Raw genomic sequence first — 21353 nt, 5'->3', positions numbered from 1 at the left:
TGTGTGTGTGTGTGTGTGTGTGTGTGTGTGTGTGTGTGTGTGTGTGTGTGTGTGTGTGTGTGTGTGTGTGTGTGTGTGTGGCTTTGAACACGGAGAAACTGGAAAGCACTGACATTTTCGTATGACATTTGGTATGCATATATTTTGGGTCAAGGGTGAACAATGCGAAAACGAAAAGTTGATAGGACTGATATTTGAGAAATTAGAGATATTATCTAACAACAGTGAACAATGGATGTTGTGCTGCAACGCATCATGGGAATTCATGGTTTTGGGGTTGTAAATGTTGTTATTGTGTTGTTAGTGTTATTGATTTATTGTGTTTTTGTAGTTCAATTGGTTTAGTCAGTTTACTTAAGTGTCATGTTCCCATTACAATGAGTGAGTTACAGTAAGTGTCATGTTGCCATTACCATGAGTAAAAAGGGTAGTGCTTTTGATGTCTTCCACCACTGTCTATCATGCTTAGAACCCTGTGCTCTGTGTCATGCCATGTTTAGTTTAGAGTTTTATGGTTTTCCTTGTGCTGGGTTTTTCCTGCTTGGTCTTTTTCTGTCCCTATCTCTCTTGTCTGTCTCTCTTGGTGCTTGGTGGTGGGCGTTGCACACTGCTAGGGCCACACCCTATTCTGGATCTGTCCACACACCTGTTTCTAATCTGCATCTCATCACCTGGGTGTATTTATGTCCCACTGGTGGCACTAATCCTTCGCCAGATCGTTGCACCTTGTGTCTTCACTTCCAGCTCTGTGTTCCATGTTTCCAAGTCGTGCTACCACGTTATGTTTTGACCACCTGCCTGTTTGTACCAACCATGCCTTAAGCTTGATGTTTTTGATCTGTTTGCTTATTTTGGACTGCCTTGTTGTGTACCGGACCCCACTGAATCTTTCAGTAAACGCTTTTACTAACCAGAGCCACTGTGCCGAGTCCTGCAATTGTGTCCAGATGTTTTGGTCCATCAAACCTGGTACTGTCTCTGTTAGTGGGTGAGTAAAAACAAAAGTACCTGCTTGCGGCAGAATGCGGAAAAGACAAAAAGCTGTGCGTGCGTATAACTTCAATCGCAGACGAACTGGGGAGAACTGACATTTGCCGTTTCGTATGCTTATGTATTTTGGGTCAAGGATGAATGCCACCAAAACCGAACGTTGATATATTAGCTATTAGCTAACAACACTGAACAATGGACATTGATAATTACATTCTGGACTCACACCATTCCAGCAGGTGGTGGTAAATCATCTATATATTAAAAGCATGCGTGCGTGCGTAATTTTATTTAGTAAGTTCATTTAAGTACATAATATAATTGTAAATACGTTAAATAATACAGGGATGACACAAGAAAGTGAAAACACTTATTTCCATTGTGGGCCATTTAAAAAAATCAAATGACAAAATATAAGTAAAAATACAAAATAATAATAATAATAATAATAATAATAATAGTGTGTATATTATAACAACAACCTAAACAATTTATAAATACATTAAGACAGTAAATTATCATTAAAATATTACATAATGAACAGGAAATAAAAGGGTTGAGTTCTTCTAAAAACTGTTGAGGTCTAATGTTTTAAAAACATTCCACACGGCATTCCAACTCATTATAGAAACTTAGTTGCATAATTTATTTCCAGCCTTGAAAAATGTCAGCTACCTATTTTATAAACACTACCCAATCTAGAGCCCATGGATCCCCACGGGCAACACACTAGTTATCAATTAACATGTCAATTATTTTTATTTCATCTCAGTGCAAACAAACATGTAGATTACATTAATTCTTTAAGTGCCTCACCTGCTCTAGTCAGGTAAATGTGAAAAATTTGTTTGATATTACAGAGAGGAATTAGGGTGTTGTGTTGCAAAAAGTTGACTTTTATGCAATCATCACAGCTAAAGCTTCCTGTTTTAATATAACAGTGCAAAACTTTGTTGTATCTTTCAGTGCAGTACTTTTTTCAGCTTGTTAGCAACTATCTGGGTGATTCATGGGACTGGACCTGGATGCTGAGTAGAATCATATCTAGTTTTGCACGTTTAATCATCTATTTGGTGTACTTTGTTTGACTTTTTGTTACTAGCAATACAGTCAAAGTAGATGGTGAGTCCATGTGAGTCTGCTTGAGGTTTCTTCCTACATCTAAAAAACACCAGAGGGAATAGTCTAGTCAGTTTAAGTGTGAATGCATCCAACTATTACAGAAAGACTGGTACAGACAAGCTTCCAACTCACACAGAAACAAACAACTGTGGCACAAACATGTAAATTACCCAGTAACACAATGTGGCATGACATCAACTCTGTAAGCTTAATGTGTGTGTCGGCACTGCAATAGACTGGCGACCTGCCCAGGGTGTACCCCGCCTCTTGTCCAGTGACTGGTGTGATAAGCTCGAGCTCCCCCGTGACCCTTAACTGGAATAAGGGAGTCCAGAAAATTGCTGAATTAATGAAAGAGATTGAAGCCAATGTGGAATATGGAAAGGATCTAAGTTAATCAATGATAAACTGGTTCATTTTTGGACAGAATTCACCAAATATCAAGGCCACACAGAACCATATATTATGGTACAGTATCATATGCATCTTAGGGCAGGAGTGGTGGCCAAGTGGTTAATGTGCTTGGTTTCAGTTCAGAAGGCTCCAGGTTCAAATCCCACCCCTGCCACATTTCTCCATGTAATGTGGAGTTGCTTCAGGAAGGGCATCCGGCGTAAAACCTGTGCCAATTCAACATGTAGATCCACCTTGGATTTGCTGTGGCGACCCCAAGTGCAAACAAGGGAGCAGTCGAAGGGACTTACTATCACGTGCATCTTAAAACCTTTCACACCTGCCAAATGTCAAAGGACTCACAACGATGAGGAAAAATCCTGATGTCTGCAAGTTACTCATGTACTCATATTTGCTGTGATGACCGCTACTTTCATAACCACGCCAACTGTAGTCAGCAAAGGAGGCATTTCCATCCTGGCATGAAAGAATCAACACAGACTGTTGCCTGAACTATACAAAAAAAAGAAAAAAACCTCATGTTAAACGTCTTGCCATCGACTTTGATCCTTCTGAGAGATAATCTCCCCATTATTCTGCCTCTATGCTGATAAAACACAAATCCTATTCTTCAGCTTCCTACTGCCTGAAGCTACATATATGATGAGGAATGCTTATCTGAAACAGTGGCAAACAGCTCTGATAGCTGCCTTATGATTTTAGCAAGCAGTGTACTGGAGCTGCTGGACAGACAGATGCAGACACACACAGACTGCAAATAAATAAAATCAGAATCACGACAGTGTCTTCAAACTGTTTGTAAATGCTTCTTGATCAACTTGACGGTGCAAATACTTTTTGGTTTTACCTGCATCCTGCTGACATGCTTTCAGAATCACATTCTGGTTGGTTGTCACCCGATGCTTACCTAGATGGAAGGTTATCTGCAGCAATATTCATCTCATGCCCCCTATTGAGGTCAGCAGAGACTGTTTTAGCCTCCAAGATGTCTGGCTTGCTGGTGCATCACAGACAATCGTCTGACACATGCTGTCTGGAAAATTCCCCTATTTTCTGGTGAAATTTATGAAGGCGACAGTGTGCATGTCTCCTCCCAGCAACCTCTATGATCCCATTCTCCTCTTGGTGGATTGCTTGCCTAATGGGCACTGACAGATGGAGCTGAAAATAGCAAGCCTGGCTCCACTGCCCCCAAAACCCACAGTTGTTGGCTAGTATGAAGCTGCTTTTCCGTGGCTTCACACACCGTCTTTCTTTATTGCCTCTGTGTGTCTGAACTCCTTGTTTTCAGCTTTCATATTTCATTTGGCCCCTCTCTCTCCTGTTCCTCTTGTTTCTTTGATCCACCTTAGCATTTGTCTGAAAGGAGATGAACAACTATGCTCGCTCATGCATCTTAGCACGCTGGCAGTGCAGCTGACGTTCCTTAAAACCTTTGCACGCACCCACTGATTTCTTTTCTTCTGAGCTGAATGTATGATTTATGATTTCAGCTTCACACCACCTTTCATTTCAGAGATGACGATGATGCCTATTTATGTTAGCATAACTAACATCCCCTGCCCCAGTCCCTGTTTGCTTCCGCAGTTAATTCTGTGCTATACAATTAGCAGACCTCATGAATAAATCATAGGTAAGTCAGCGTGGGCAGACTTTCACAGCTATTTTCCTGAATGAGCTCTGAGCTGGCGGCAGTTTATCAGAAACACGCAAGAATGCTTGCATTTATTTACGACAGGCACAGTCACCGCAAGCTAAGATTAGCAGAGAGGGAAGACTGGGTAGAAGAGAAAGGGGGAGCACAGCTGACAGTACCTGTGCTGGTCGGTGAGTTGATCTCCTGACGCATGCTGTGACCTGATTGGGTGCTTATCCTGGTTTCACGTTGGGGCTCCAGGATGTCTCGATACTTGGAAACCATGAGGACAGAGATGAAGTACACCACAGCTAATGCCAGGAACTGGGCCTGTTTGCTGTCATCCTGCAGCAAAGAATCACAGAACAGCTCCCGTGTGCCAATTGTTATCTCACACAGTGTAACCGCTGCAAAATGAAAGGTCTAGCTGCAGTAACAGCACTAATAAGGACAAGAACGACAATAAAAACAAGTAGGAAGACAGTCAGCAAGCACGTATCTTCACAGTCCCCTTTAATTTAAGGTTCAACCCAAATTCCTTTGTCTAGTGCAGTGGTGTCCAAACTATTCCAGAAAGGGCCGAGAGGGTGCAGGTTTTCTTTGCAGCCACTGATTTCAGCAGGTGATTTCATTGATGAACTCATCCCACCTGCTCAAACTGATGTTAATCAGTGAAATCACCTGCTGAAGTCAGTGGCTGCAAAGAAAACCTGCACCCTCTTGGCCCTTTGTGGAATAGTTTGGACACCACTGGTCTAGTGCATCACCCCTGTCTAAAAGTACACTTTTGTTCATCAGACTGGGATCATTACCTGGATCTCAACCAAAGCACAGATGGATAGACAATCATGGGATCAACAACATTCACCTTTAATTCTGGAAGTAACCGAACTGTTCACCTTTGTTTGCAATTGCTAACCTGTGATCCTAGCCTTCAGTCCGGAACACCCATCTTTGATCCTGACCACTCATCTTTGATCCTGAAATTTGATCCATTCAACAAACTTACACCATGTTATCAGGATCAAAGGTATCAGGTTCAGATATCAAAGATCAAAGGCCAGCGCAGAATCACACGAATCAGGATCAGAGATCAAAAGTAGCATCCACTCCTTGATTTGAATTTGCACCAAAGTTTTATGGATTCACACCTGAACCAAGGGCCGCTTCTCATTAAAACTTTTTCATGTCCTTATAATTAAGCTCATTCATGAATAAATGAACAGAAAAAGTCATATCAATGAAAACATAACCTTCTTGACAGAGGTAATTACTACTTTCGTTAAAAGCAAAAAAATGTCAAAACGCAACTTGTAGCTATTTACCAATCCCTGCAGGATAACCACGCAACAATGAGAAATAATAGTAATCAAAACAGGTGTATAAAACAATTGCAAGCAAGTGCTTGAGAAAAACAGAAACAAACAGAAAGCTCAGCTTACCACATCACGAAACACAACTGCACGCAGCCGACTGATGTCTACAACCTGCAGAAGGCGATCAGGATCTCTGACTGGAGACAGGTTATTGGAGACTGTCTCTATAGTTGTCTAAATCAGAAAGAAAAAACACAACATACGCACAACACACTGAGTAACTGCAGGTACTGTACATTTGGCAGAAATTGCTCCACCCTTTAATACAATCTGTGCTTTTAAAGATCTCTCAATGAATGTTAGTGGCATCAAGGATTCTGCTGAGACAGCTAATACCCAGCATCTTCTAAATGTGTGGCCCGTCTGTCTCGCAGTCAACCGTACTCAAAGACAGAGAATGGCACCAGATAAAATTTAGATTTGAGTTATATCACATTTGAGAAACCTGAACCTTTAACCTGTTGGTGAAGACTTACATCAGCCCTGAGGCCCATTGGTGCCAGTGCATATCCCCGGATTCTGTAGACTCATCCAACACATATTATGTTCCCAGCCAAGGCTGGTACCTACAGGTGCATCTTCAAAAATTTGAATACTGCAGAAAAACACTTCAATGTTTTTTTTTGTTTTTTTTTGGTCAGGAATTTAAGAAAGTGAAAATGTTATATATTCACGACTTATTACATATAAACTAAATTGCTTCATACATTTTCAATTTTAATTTTGATAAGAATGGCCTACAACTTCAAAAAGCAGAAAATGCTTATCTGACAATATTAGGGCATTTTATGAGATCAATCCAAATAAAGGATTTCCATCTATCCATCCATCCATCCATCCATTTTCTTCCGCTTTATCCGGAGTCAGGTCACGGGGGCAGCAGCTCAAGCAAAGCCGCCCAGACCTCCCGATCCACACGCACCTCCCCCAGCTCCTCCGGGGGAACCCCAAGGCATTCCCAAGCCAGCCGAGAGATGTAGTCCCTCCAGCGTGTCCTGGGTCTTCCCTGGGGCCTCCTCCCAATGGGACATGCCTGGAACACCTCTCCAGCAAGGCATCCAGGGAGCATCTGGAAAAGATGCCCGAGCCACTTCAACTGACTCCTTTCGACGTGGAGGAGCAGCAGCTCGACTCCGAGCTGCTCCTGAGTGACCAAGCTCCTCACCCTATCTCTAAGGGAGCGCCCAGCCACCCTGCGGAGGAAACTCATCTCGGCCGCTTGTACTCGCGATCTCGTTCTTTCGGTCATGACCCAAATCTCATGACCATAGGTGAGGATCGGAACGTAGATCGATCGGCAAATCGAGAGCTTTGCCCCCCTACTCAGCTCTCTCTTCACCACGACAGTCCGATACAGCGACCACATCACTGCAGATGCTGCACCGATCTGTCTATCGATCTCACGCTCCATCCGTCCTTCACTCGTGAACAAGACCCCGAGATACTTAAACTCCTCCACTTGATGCAAGGACATTCCACCGACCTGAAGACGGCAAAGCACCTTTTTCCGGTCGAGAACCATGGCCTCAGATTTGGAGGTGCTGATTTTCATCCCGGACGCTTCACACTCAGCTGCAAACCGCCACAGTGCACGCTGAAGGTCCTGATTTGACGAAGCCAACAGAACCACATCGTCCGCAAACAGCAGAGACGAGATTCTGTGGTTCCCAAACCAGACCCCCTCTACACCCTGGCTGCGCCTAGAAATTCTGTTGATAAAAATAATGAACAGAACCGGTGACAAAGGGCAGTCCTGGCAGAGGCCAACGTGCACTGGAAACAGGTTTGACTTACTACCGGCAATGCGAACCAAGCTCCTGCTGCGGTCGTACAGGGACCGGATAGCCCTTAGCAAAGGACCCCGGACCCCGTACTCCCGCAGCACCCTCCACAGGGTGCCCCAAGGGACATGGTTGAATGCCTTCTCCAGATCCACAAAACACATGTGGACTGGTTGGGCGAACTCCCATGAACCCTCAAGCACCCGATGGAGCGTGTAGAGCTGGTCCAGAATGCCACGACCAGGAGGAAAAACACACTGCTCCTCCTGAATCCGAGGTTCAACCATCGGTCAAATTCTCCTCTCCAGTACTCTGGAATAGACCTTACCGGGGAGGCTGAGGAGTGTGATCCCCCTATAGTTGGAACACATCCTCCGGTCCCCCTTCTTAAACAGAGGGACCACCACCCCGGTCTGCCAATCCAGAGGCACTGTCCCGATCGCCACGCGATGTTGCAGAGGCGTGTCAGCCAAGAGAGTCCCACAACATCCAGAGACTTAAGGTACTCAGGACGGATTTCATCCACCCCAGGAGCCTTGCCACTGAGGAGCTTCCTAACCACCTCGGTGACTTCGGCCTGGGTAATGGATGAGTCCACCTCTGAGTCCCCAGTCTCTGCTTCCTCTTCGGAAGACGTGACGATGGGATTGAGGAGCTCCTCGAAGTATTCCTTCCACCGCCCGACAACATCACCAGTCAGGGTCAACAGCTCCCCACCCGCACCGTAAACAGTGCTGGTGGTGAGCTGCTTCCGCCTCCTGAGGTGTCGGACGGATTGGCAGAATCTCTTCGAGGCCGACCGATAGTCCTCCTCCATGGCCTCCCTGAATTCCTCCCAGACCCGGGTTTTTGCCTCTGCGACTGCACGGGCTGCGGCACGCTTGGCCTGCCGGTACCTGTCAGCTGCCTCCGGGGTCCCACCTACCAACAAAGATAAGTAGGACTCCTTCTTCAGCTTGACGGCATCCCTTCCTTCCGGCGTCCACCACCGGGTTCGGGGATTGCCCCCGCAACAGGCACCAGAGACCTTGCAACCACAGCTACAAGCGGCTGCATCGACAATGGAGGTGGAGAACATGGTCCACTCGGACTCCATGTCTCCAATCTCCCCGGGATCTGGGAGAAGCTCTCCCGGAGGTGGGAATTGAAGACCTCGCTGACAGAGGGTTCCGCCAGTCGTTCCCAGCAGACCCACACGATACGTTTGGGCCTGCCAGGTCTCACCGGCTTCCTCCCCTCCCAGCAGATCCAACTTACCACCAGGTGGTGATCGGTCGACAGCTCTGCCCCTCTCTTCACTCTAGTGTCTGAGACACGTGGCCGAAGGTCAGATGATACGACTACATGATGATACGTCCCTACTTGTAGGGACGCAACCCTCTCGTTCATTGGAGTGAACTCCAACACATGGCGACTGAGCTGGGGAGCAATAAGCAATGCGACCCCAGCTCTCCGCCTCTCCCCGTGGGCAACGCCTGAAAAATGAAGCGTCCAACCCCTCTCCAGGAGTTGGGTACCAGAGCCATGCTGTGCGTGGAGGTGAGCCCGACTATCTGTAGTCGGTATCTCTCAACCTCCCGCACAAGCTCAGGCTCCTTCCCCCACAGCGAGGTGACATTCCACGTCCCAACAGCCAGGGGCTGTGAGCATGGACCAGGCCGCCGGGCCACCCGCCCTCGACCACCACCCAATCCTCTCTGCACCCGATCCCCATGGCCCCCTCTGCAGGTGGTGAACCCATGGGCTAAGGCCCGACCACCAGGCGCTCGCGCGCGAGCCCCAACGCCAGGCCTGGCTCCAGGGTGGGGCCCCGGCTCCGCCATACCGGGCGACGTCTCGGTCCTTGATTTTTTACTGGTCATGGAGGTTCTGAACTGCCCTTAGTCTGACCCGTCACCTAGGACCTGTTTGCCTTGGGAGACCCTACAAGGGGCACAAAGCCCCCGACAACATAGCTCCTAGGATCATAAGGGTACGCAAACTCCCCCACCACTCCCCCTCTAGCTGCCACCTTATTGTGGTGGGGGAGTTTGTGTACCTGGAAATAAAGGATTTATAACACAGAAATGTCAAACTCCTGAAAAGCATGTTCATTTGTTCACTGGTGTAGTGTTACACTTTCACGTGTAATGGAAGCCCACGTTGCTGTGATACTCTCATCAAGGGTTATGGGTGGGTTGGGTGGGGAGGTGGGGGGAGGGCAGGGGGATCTCGGTCTGGAGCCAGGTTGTCTGTATTTTTGGGTCTGGTGTCTCTCATCTTCCTCTTGACAATATCCCATAGAGAAATTATGAGGTATTGTCTATGGGGCCAATCAAGTACGGTCATACGATGGTCAATAAGCAGTTATGAGTAGTTTTGGAACTGTGAGCAGTTGCCAAGTTGGTTAAGGAAATCAGTATTTCCATAAACTGTATCAGCAGATGGAAGCATGAAGTGCTCTAAAAATATTCTACTGACTCTGGATAAAACACAGTGGACCAACACACTGGACTTCAAGCAGCTTGGATTTTGCACCTCTCTACTCTTCCTCCCACAATCAAAAACATGTTGATTAAGGGTCTGCTTTTTTCTCTGCCTCTGACCAATGCAGCTTATCTACATCTGGAGTTGGTCCGCAGGCGCTGAACTGTGGCTGTCGACTGCTCCTAGTGGTTGGATTGTGTCTAACTGGATGGGTTGGATGAAAATGACAATAAAGGACCTTCTTACTTCCTCCAAACTCTGTGACCTTGATTTCCAGCAATGACCTTCTGTAGATTACCCTCCTTGTGGAGGGTGTCAGTGGGTGTCTTCTGGACAACTGCTAAGTCGGCTGTCTTTCCCATGATTGTGGTTGTGTGTACACAACCAGAGTGAGTGATTCATGATATCTACATTGCATAAATAGTGACTTGAATCGAAATAGACTAATATTTTGAGATACACATTGTCAAATTTTTTTGGAGCTGTAGGCTGTGATTAAAATAAAAATTAAAATTCTTGAAACATTTTAGTTTTTATGTAATGAGTCTAAAATATATATTTTAACATTATGAAATATCTGACAAGAAACGTTTTTCACAGTATTCTAATATTTTGAGATGCACCTGTACTGACAGCTGGCTGGACTGTGTGGAGTGTTAATACGAGGTCTGTCAATAAAGTATAGGTCCTTTTTATTTTTTTCAAAAACTATATGGATTTCATTCATATGTTTTTACGTCAGACATGCTTGAACCCTCGTGCGCATGCGTGAGTTTTTCCACGCCTGTCGGCGACGTCATTCGCCTGTGAGCACTCCTTGTGGGAGGAGTCGTCCAGCCCCTCGTCGGAATTCCTTTGTCTGAGAAGTTGCTGAGAGACTGGCGCTTTGTTTGATCAAAAACTTTTTCTAAACCTGTGAGACACATCGAAGTGGACACGGTTCGAAAAATTAAGCTGGTTTTCGGTGAAAATTTTAACGGCTGATGAGAGATTTTGAGGTGATACTGTCGCTTTAAGGACTTCCCACGGAGCGAGATGTCATGCAGCACTCCCAGGCGCCGTCGTCAGCCTGTTTCAAGCTGAAAACCTCCACATTTCAGGCTCTATTGATCCAGGACGTCGTGAGAGAACAGAGAAGTTTCAGAAGAAGTCGGTTTCAGCATTTTATCCGGATATTCCACTGTTAAAGGAGATTTTTTTAATGAAAGACGTGCGGGCGGATTGCAGCGTCGGCTTGCAGCCACCACGACGCTCCGCCACAGGAAAAACGCCTCCGTTGGAAGCCTTAAGGACAAGTTGGAACATGTCCAGCTGTTAAACAATTTCTCATATACTCACTCCACTGAAAGCCATCAAAAGCCGCCTGGATTTTACAAATGGTTATCAACACGGAGGTGTTTTTCCTGTGCCGCTGCACCGCGCCAGCTGGGTCCTGACGCGCGGACCCGTCTGCACGTCTTTCATTAAAAAATCTCCTTTAACAGCGGAATATCCGGATAAAATGCTGAAACCGACTTCTTCTGAAACTTCTCTGTTCTCTCACGATGTCCTGGATCAATAGAGCCTGAAATGTGGAGGTTTTCAGCTTGAAACAGGCTGACGACGGCGCCTGGGAGTGCTGCACGACATCTCGCTCCGTGGGAAGTCCTTAAAGCGACAGTATCACCTCAAAATCTCTCATCAGCCGTTAAAATTTTCACTGAAAACCAGCTTAATTTTTTCGAACCGTGTCCACTTCGATGTGTCTCACAGGTTTAGAAAAGATCAAACAAAGCGCCAGTCTCTCAGCAACTTCTCAGACAAAGGAATTCCGACGAGGGGCTGGACGACTCCTCCCACAAGGAGTGCTCACAGGCGAATGACGTCACCGACAGGTGTGGAAAAACACACGCATGCGCACGAGGGTTCAAGCATGTCTGACGTAAAAACATATAAATGAAATCCATATAGTTTTTGAAAAAAATAAAAAGGACCTATACTTTATTGACAGCCGTCGTATACTCATTAGCATGTTGCCCGTGGGGATCCACAGGCTCTAGATTGGGTAGTGTCTATAAAATTGGTAGCTGACATTTTTCAAGGGTGATAATAAATTATGCAAATTTTCTATAATGAGTTGAAATGGCGTGTGAGTCCAGAATGTTTTTAGAATATTCGATCGCAACAGTTTTTAGAGGAAGAACTCAACCCTTTTAGTTCCTGTTAATTCCGTAATTTTTTAATATTAATTTATTGTCTTAATGTATTTATAAATTGTTTAGAGTATTGTTATCATATACACAGTAATATTATTATTATTATTATTATTATTATTATTACTACCATCATCACCAGTATTATTTTTTTTTTTATTTTAATATTGCTTTTATTTTAAATAGACCATAATGGAAATAATGTTATGTGGGCCGCCCGAAGAGGAGGTACTTCTGGCCAACGCCAGAGGGCGCCCTGCCTGTAGTCGGGTTTCAGGCACCAGAGGGCGCAGTCACCACCCAGGAGCCAGGACTACCAGCTGTCAGTAATCATCATCACGACACCATAAAAGCCTGGAGGAGACACCACATCTCTACCGAGATATCAGTTTACCACTCAGGTAATTCTCTCAGCCGTTGTTTCTGTGCCGAACGCACATACCTTGTTTGTTCTGAACTTTTTGCAGGAGTACCTGGAACTCTACTTGCAGCTGGAGCTGGGTTTGTGGACGTTGGGGGAGTGACGATCTTCACTCCTCATTCCACTTATGTTAAGTAGTAGTTCAGGCTCTGCCGTTAACTGGTTCCAGAGTTGGAGGTGGAGGTGTTCCCTCCAAGTGGATAAACATTGTGAGTTGCTGACTGCTTACTGGGTGTCCACACACCCACCATTAACCTGTTTTTGTTCCTGCCAGCAGTACTGGATGTGACAGCTGAAGTAGAGGCCACCTGGGGACTCGGGACTTGGTGGCTTCGGTGTACTGCAGGTCTTCGTTGGCGGCGGAACCTTGTGGGCCCCAGCTCTTCTCTGGATAGGCGTCTCCTACCCTCGGGCCTGCCCACACGTCACCTGTTGTATTTTGTAATTGACTGTCAAAAAGCAGTATTCGACCTGTTGTGCACATTTGCCACAATAAATTGTATTTATTGGACTATCTATTGACCGTTCATTTGCGCCCCCTGTTGTGGGTCCGTGTCATTACACTTCCCCAACAGGATATCTCGGCCAACGTCATGGATTCTGAGGGGCGTCAACCACCAGTTGAACAGCCAATGGAAGAGCAGGGTGCACAGGCATCTGCAGGAGGCGTGATTGGTGAGTTGCAGCAAATCCTCACCGCCTTTACTGCTCGGTTGGATCTAATGACCGAGCAGAACGTCATCCTCAATCGCAGAATGGAGGCTCTCACCACACAGGTGGAAGGTGCACTCAGGGCGCTGCTGCAGCTCCTCCTCCTGCTGACCCGGTGTCGAATATAGACATTCCACTGGTCATTCAACAACCCTACCCACCATCGCCTGAAGCATACATAAGTCCCCCAGAGCCGTACGGGGGTTGTGTGGAGACGTGTGCGGACTTTTTAATGCAGTGTTCGCTCGTCTTTTCACAGCGTCCCGTGATGTACGAGTCGGACGCCAGCAGGGTGGCTTATGTAATTAATTTGCTTCGAGGTGAGGCACGCGCCTGGGCTACGGCGCTCTGGGAGCAGAATTCACGGCTCCTTGCCTCTTATACTGGGTTTGTGAGGGAGTTCAGAACAGTCTTTGATCACCCAAACAGAGTCGAGACTGCTTCTACGACGCTGCTGTCAATGAGACAGGGGCGTCGGAGTGCAGCTGAGTATGCGGTCGACTTCCGCATAGCGGCTGCGAGGTCTGGCTGGAATACCGCTGCACTCCGCGCCGCCTTCGTAAACGGACTGTCGTCAGTCCTGAAGGAGCATCTGGTGGCTAAGGATGAGCCGCGGGATTTAGATGGGCTTATAGATCTGGTTATATGGTTAGACAACCGATTGGAAGAACGTCGACGGGAGCGAGACAAAGGACGTGGCCGGGCACGCGCCGCCCCTCTCCCTTCCTGTTCCGAAGCAGCCCCGCCTTCCCCACGCTCCAGAGCCCGAGTGCTCTGTGTGACAACAGCTCCCCCTGCTGACGAAGCTATGGACACGAGCAGGGCCAAAATAAAATTAGAAAACAGACAGAGGAGGCTGGCCCACGGAGAGTGCTTTTTCTGCGGCTCTAACAAGCATCTGCAGAAACAATGCCCCAAGCGGTCAAACACCAACGCTCACCCTTAGAAACTGGGCTAAGGGTGGGCCATAACACACATGCGGGTACTGCACGAAAATCCGCACGAATCCCAGTTGTGATCCTCTGTGGGGATTTAACCCTTCAAGCCCCAGCACTGATTGACACGGGGTCGGAAGGGAATCTGCTTGATAGCAGATGGGCTACAGAAGTAGGGCTCCCTCTAGTGGCTCTTCCTTCACCAGTGAGGGTACAGGCACTAGATGGCACCCTTCTTCCATTAATCACACACCAGACACAGCCCTTAACACTGATTGTGTCTGCGAATCACAGGGAGGAGATTGTGTTTTTTGTGACACCTTCTACCTCCAGAGTAATTTTGGGCTATCCGTGGATTAGTAAGCACAATCCCCGGATTGACTGGCCGTCTGGGGTTGTGGCTCAATGGAGTGAATCCTGCCACCGGGAGTGTTTACAATCCTCGGTTCCACCCGGTGTGACTGCTAAAGAGGAGGTTCGAGTCCCCCCCAATCTCACGACGGTGCCTGTTGAGTACCATGATCTTGCTGACGTTTTCAGCAAAGATCTGGCACTCACTCTACCATCGACCGTACGATTGTGCCATTGATTTAATCCCGGGTGCTGAGTATCTGTCCAGTAAACTGTACAACCTCTCACGCCCCGAGCGAGAATCAATGGAGACCTACATCTGGGACTCATTAGCTGCCGGGTTGATCCGGAACTCCACCTCCCCGATGGGTGCAGGTTTCTTTTTTGTGGGCAAGAAAGACGGCGGACTCCGTCCATGCATCGATTACAGAGGACTGAACGAGATCACGGTTCGCAACCGATACCCGTTGCCCCTGTTGGATTCAGTGTTCACGCCCCTGCATGGAGCCAAAATATTCACTAAATTGGATCTTAGGAATGCGTATCACCTGGTTCGGATCCGGAAGGGAGACGAATGGAAGACGGCATTTAACACCCCCTTAGGTCACTTTGAGTACATGGTCATGCCGTTCGGCCTCACTAATGCCCCCGCGACGTTCCAAGCATTAGTAAATGATGTCTTGCGGGACTTCCTGCATCGGTTCGTCTTCGTATACCTAGACGATATCCTCATCTTCTCCCCGGATCCTGAGACCCATGTTAGGCATGTACGTCAGGTCCTGCAGCGGTTACGGGAGAACCGGCTGTTTGTGAAGGGCGAGAAGTGCGAGTTCCACCGTACTTCTTTGTCCTTCCTGGGGTTCATAATCTCCTCCAACTCCGTCGCCCCTGATCCGGCCAAGGTAGCGGCGGTGAGAGATTGGCCCCAACCGGCAAGCCGTAGGAAGCTGCAACAGTTCCTCGGCTTCGCTAATTTCTATTGGAGGTTTATCAAGGGCTATAGTCAGGTTGTTGGTCCCCTTACAGCCCTGACCTCCCCAAAAGTTCCCTTCACCTGGTCGGGTCTGTGCGAAGCCGCGTTTAGGGAGTTGAAACGCCGGTTCTCTACTGTGCCAGTTCTGGTGCAGCCTGATCCTAGCCGCCAGTTTGTTGTGGAAGTAGATGCCTCTGACTCAGGGATAGGAGCTGTGCTGTCCCAGAGCGGGGAGTCCGATAAGGTACTCCATCCCTGTGCCTATTTCTCCCGCAGGTTGACCCCAGCAGAGCGGAATTATGACGTTGGCAATTGGGAGCTCCTGGCAGTGAAGGAGGCCCTGGAGGAGTGGAGACACTTGTTGGAGGGAGCTGTGGTTCCATTCACGGTCTTCACCGACCATCGGAACCTGGAGTATATCCGGACCGCTAAGCGTCTGAAACCCAGGCAAGCCCGTTGGTCTCTTTTTTTTTGGCCGTTTTGACTTTAGGATCACCTATTGCCCCGGGACCAAAAACCAGAGGTCGGATGCCTTATCCCAGGTGCATGAACATGAAGTCAAGACCGAGCTGTCGGATCCACCGGAACCCATTGTACCGGAGTCCACTATCGTGGCTACCCTTACCTGGGACGTGGAGAAGACCGTCCGGGAGGCCCTGGCACGGAGCCTGGATCCCGAAGAACAGACTATACGTCCCACCAGAAGCCAGGGCTGCCAGCGGTCGGACGCACCAGAACCAGCGGTCGGACGCACTGTCCCGGGTGCATGAAGAGGAAGTCAGAGCGGAGCTGTCGGATCCACCAGAAAACATCATCCCAGAGTCCACTATCATCGCCAAACTGACGTGGGACGTGGAGAACATCGTCAGGGAGGCCCTGACGCGTCACCCGGACCCCGGCGGTGGATCACCTAACCGTTTGTACATCCCACCAGATGCTAGGACTGCAGTTTTGGACTTCTGCCATGGTTCCAGGCTCGCCTGCCATCCAGGGGTGCGGAGGACTGTGGCAGTTGTTCGGCAGCGGTTCTGGTGGGCGTCTTTGGAAGCCGATGTCCGGGAGTATGTCCGGGCCTGTACCACCTGTGCCAGGGGCAAGGCAGTCCACCAACCGGAGAAGGGACTCCTCCAGCCGCTGCCTGTGCCTCATCGCCCCTGGTCCCATATCGGCCTGGACTTCGTCACGGGTCTCCCTGCGTCCCAGGGTATGACAACCATCCTGACGACAGTGGACCGGTTCTCCAAGGTGGCCCACTTCGTGGCCCTCCCGAAGCTCCCGTCGGCCCAGGAGACTGCAGACCTCCTGGTCCACCATGTCATACGTCTGCATGGTACCCCTATGAACATCGTCTCGGATCGTGGTCCTCAGTTCTCCTCCCAGGTCTGGAGGAGTTTCTGCAGGGAACTGGGGGCCACCGTGAGCCTTTTGTCCGGGTACCACCCACAGACCAACGGACAAGCAGAGCGGGCTAATCAAGAGCTGGAACAGGCCCTGCGGTGTATGACCTCTGCGCACCCGACGGCCTGGAGTCAACATCTGGCCTGGATCGAGTACGCGCATAACAGTCAAGTTTCATCAGCAACCGGCTTCTCCCCATTTGAAGCGTGTTTGGGGTACCAGCCCCCATTGTTTCCGGCTGTGGAGGGAGAGGTCGGGGTTCCCTCGGTCCAGGCCCACCTCAGTAGGTGCCGTCGGGTATGGCGTACAGCCCGCTCTGCCCTGCTGAAAGCCCGGACGAGGGCAAAGAGCCATGCAGACTGCCGACGTGACCTGGCCCCGGAATATCAGCCCGGGCAGGAGGTCTGGCTGTCAACAAAGAACATTCCTCTCAACACAGAGTCGCAAAAACTGACGGACAGGTATATTGGACCTTACAAGATCGCCAAAGTCATCAGTCCAGCCGCAGTGAAGCTGAAACTCCCAGCTTCACTGCGGATCCATCCTGTTTTTCGTGTCTCCAAGATCAAACCATACCACACCTCGGACCTTTGCACCCCCGGACCTGTGCCGCCTCCTGCCCGCATCATCGACGGCGAGCCTGCGTGGACTGTCAGCAGGCTCCTGGATGTTCGCCGGAGGGGTCAGGGTCTCCAATATCTGGTGGACTGGGAGGGTTATGGACCTGAAGAACGCTCCTGGGTGAAGAGGAGCTTCATCCTGGACCCGGCCCTCCTGGCCGAGTTCTACCAGCGACACCCCGACAAGCCAGGTCGGGCGCCAGGAGGCGCCCGTTGAGGGGGGGGTCCTGTTATGTGGGCCGCCCGAAGAGGAAATACTGCTGGCCAACGCCAGAGGGTGCCCTGCCTGTAGTCGGGTTTCAGGCACCAGAGGGCACAGTCACCACCCAGGAGCCAGGACTACCAGCTGTCAGTAATCATCATCACGGCACCATAAAAGCCTGGAGGAGACACCACATCTCTGCCGAGATATCAGTTTACCACTCAGGTAATTCTCTCAGCCGTTGTTTCTGTGCCGAACGCACATACCTTGTTTGTTCTGAACTTTTTGCAGGAGTACCTGGAACTCTACTTACAGCTGGAGCTGGGTTTGTGGACATTGGGGGAGTGACAATCTTCACTCCTCATTCCACTTACGTTAAGTAGTAGTTCAGGCTCTGCCGTTAACTGGTTCCAGAGTTGGAGGTGGAGGTGTTCCCTCCAAGTGGATAAACATTGTGAGTTGCTGACTGCTTACTGGGTGTCCACACACCCACCATTAACCTGTTTTTGTTCCTGCCAGCAGTACTGGATCTGACAGCTGAAGTAGAGGCCACCTGGGGACTCGGGACTTGGTGGCTTCGGTGTACTGCAGGTCTTCGTTGGCGGCGGAACCTTGTGGGCCCCAACTCTTCTCTGGATAGGCGTCTCCTACCCTCGGGCCTGCCCACACGTCACCTGTTGTATTTTGTAATTGACTGTCAAAAAGCAGCATTCGACCTGTTGTGCACATTTGCCACAATAAATTGTATTTATTGGACTATCTATTGACCGTTCATTTGCACCCCCTGTTGTGGGTCCGTGTCATTACACTTCCCCAACAAATAAGTGTTTTCACTTTCTTGTGTCATATACGTTTTTTTACAATTATTATTATTATTACTATTATTATTATTATTATTATTATTATTACCATCATCATCATCAGTATTATAATTTTTTTATTTAATTATTGCTTTTATTTTAAATAGACCATAATGGAAATAAGTGTTTTCACTTTCTTGTGTCATATACGTTTTTTACAATTATATTATTATTATTATTATTATTTTTATTTTTTTTTTTGCTTTTATTTTAAATGGACGACAATGGAAATAAGTGTTTTCACTTTCTTGTGGCATCCATGTATTTTAAATATATTTGCAATTATATTATGTACTTACAATAAACTTAGTAAACAAAACCACAAAGGCACGTATACACACACACAGAGGCCACTTCACTTTTAATATATAGATGATTTACTGCCCCCTGCTGGAATGGAGTCTACGTCCAGAACGTAATTATCAGTGTCCATTGTTCCGTGTTGTTAGCTAATATCCATAGTTTATCAAAAATATTAGTCCTATCAATGTTCTGCTTTCACAGCGTTCATCCTTGACCCAAAATACATAAGCACACCAAATGGCAAATGTCAGCTCTCCCCAGTTTCTAGGTGATCAAAGCCATACACATGCATGCACGCACACAGAGGCCACTTGGCTATTAATATATAGATTATGAAAATTACTCATGAGTTCAGCCAAACAAATCTCAGCTCCCTCAAGTTCAAAGGTAGCCAATAATGTTCCTCCCTCTACTCACCATTGCTGATTTATAATTTGTAAGGCGTATCTGTGAAGGCCATTTTTCAAATCATTTTATAGACTAAACAATTACTTGAAGAAAAGATGCAGATTTAAACAGCGAAGAAAATAAGTGGAAATCGCAGTCTTATTTTTACCTGAGGGCACAGAGAGAGGTGACAAATGACATCATGTCATACCTTGCTAGAAATCCCAACATTCTGCAGGATTTCCTGAGTCTTGTTGGGAATGGAAGACTTTGTTCTGCGATCTCTGTGTCTCTGCCTGCACTCCAAACAGTTCCTCACAGCCACACAACACACTGCACACACACACACACACACACACACACACACACACACACACACACACACACACACACACACACACACACACACACACACACACACACACACCACAGTTGGGCTGTCATTTCACAGATAAACAGAAATTAAAAGCTGGTAATGCATGCGACCTCTTTAAAACTAAAGCGTTATTGCTGATGACTATTTGTTCCAGCCTGCAGCAGAAAAATCAGCAGCCAGATTGATTTCACACTAAAGCTATTGATGAAGAGAAATTGCACAGTTGCCACAAGGACATTATGAGGAATGCTTTTTTTTTTTTTCAGCTAAGAGTCAACAATACAGAAAACAAGATGACATACGAAGACAAAAAAATACACATATCAGCTTCATGTATGATCTGATTTCTACGGAAACACAAAGAATTTGAATTTTTACAAAATCTGCATTATAACGATCAGTTGTTGCTGCCGGTGTGCATTTGAGCACCTTGCATGGTTGGACCCTGATATCAGTGTGCGAGTGTGTGTGAGTGTGAATGTGAGGCATCAATGCAAAGTGCTTTGACCTTCTGATTCAGATGGAAAAGTGTGATATAAATGCAGTCCATGTGCCATTTGTTTGTACCCGGTTGGACCCTCTTCTGCCTTCATGACTGCCTCTGCTGTCTTAACTCATCGTATATGACAGCAACACAGAGTTGCCAAACTATTACACAACCACTAGCCTGATTTCTTGATACAAGGCTATTCTGTGACCTCCGCCATAAACAAGGCATTTTTACCCAGAGCACCATCACAACCTGGATGTTTCTACCTTTTTGGACCATTCTCTGTAGATCCAAGAAAAGGTTGTGGGTAAAAATCCCAGTAGATCAGCAAATTCTTCAAGAGTCACAAATGCCCATCTGGCACCAATGCCTAGAGTTGCTTTGGGGAAGTGGTAGTGGTTACCAAGAGACAGGCTTGTGACCAGAGTGTCCTTGGTCTGATTCCCCATTAGACAGGAAATTCAATAAGGCACCCTTACGTATGGGCCTTAATCCTCAAGTTGCCAATTTTGCAGATAATCACCTTTAATGGAAGCATGGGTGTTTGTGTGTACGTGTGAATGGGTAAATGTGAGGAATAACTGTAGATGTTGTGAGGTCTGCATTAAATGGAGAAGCACTATAGAAATGCAGTCCAGCGACCACTGACTTAGATCACTTTTCTTCCCCACTCTGCTTCTGTTAAGTAATTGATTAAATATTTGCATTAATGAACAATAAAATAGGCGCATCTCAAAAAGTGGCCAGTAGACTGACACGAGCATGCACACCCAAGGGCAGACAAGACATTATGACCCTAGATATATTAGGCTATATTTGTCTATTTGGACTGCAAATGCTTCTCTCTTATTACTTCTTATTATGAATTCCAAAAAGACAGCCCCTTCATTTCATACTGCCCATTAATTCTGCAAAACCATGCAGTGTCTCAATTATAATTAAGTATATAATGAATGATATAATCTAAAATTAATTAACATTGCTGGTCAGAGGATTCCAAAGCATTACCATAATTACAAGAAGTGTTATGGTAGTTCACAAGAGTCATTCATTCTTGAGAGTCATTCAAAATATATCCAGGATAGCATTCTTCCTATCAAAAAAAAAAAAAGTTATTCTGTCGCTATCTCACTGCAGTCATGCACGCACTTACCAAGTCTGAGGCACTGACGCATCAGGCCACCCGAGGACATGTTTTTCTCAGCCTCAATCTCACTAAAGTTGAGGGAACTTGAGAACACCAAGACATCTACAATCACCATGAGACGGGACAGGAACGTGATGGCGGTCTCCGAGGACATGCCCTGTGTTGCTTCAATGCTCTCCAATTCCATCTTGAACAAGAAACC

At 47.3% G+C, this 21353-nt stretch overlaps 1 protein-coding gene across 1 annotated transcript in view; it reads right to left on the bottom strand.

The window, feature by feature from the left end:
- The window catches only part of nbeab (neurobeachin b), a 1103372-nt gene that overhangs the window by 518979 nt on the left and 563040 nt on the right, over nt 1-21353 (bottom strand). Inside the window, exons 25-28 of the mRNA XM_034168398.1 lie at nt 21158-21338; nt 19350-19471; nt 5605-5712; nt 4342-4507 (exon numbers count right to left, since the gene is read on the bottom strand). Of these exons, the coding sequence (XP_034024289.1) occupies nt 4342-4507; nt 5605-5712; nt 19350-19471; nt 21158-21338 (577 nt within the window). The remainder of the gene's footprint in view (nt 1-4341; nt 4508-5604; nt 5713-19349; nt 19472-21157; nt 21339-21353) is intronic.

Source organism: Thalassophryne amazonica, chromosome 4, assembly GCF_902500255.1.
Source record: "Thalassophryne amazonica chromosome 4, fThaAma1.1, whole genome shotgun sequence".
Lineage (NCBI taxonomy): Eukaryota > Metazoa > Chordata > Actinopteri > Batrachoidiformes > Batrachoididae > Thalassophryne > Thalassophryne amazonica.
Note: the sequence above shows the minus strand (reverse complement) of the source record. Positions and strands in the feature narration are given on the sequence as shown.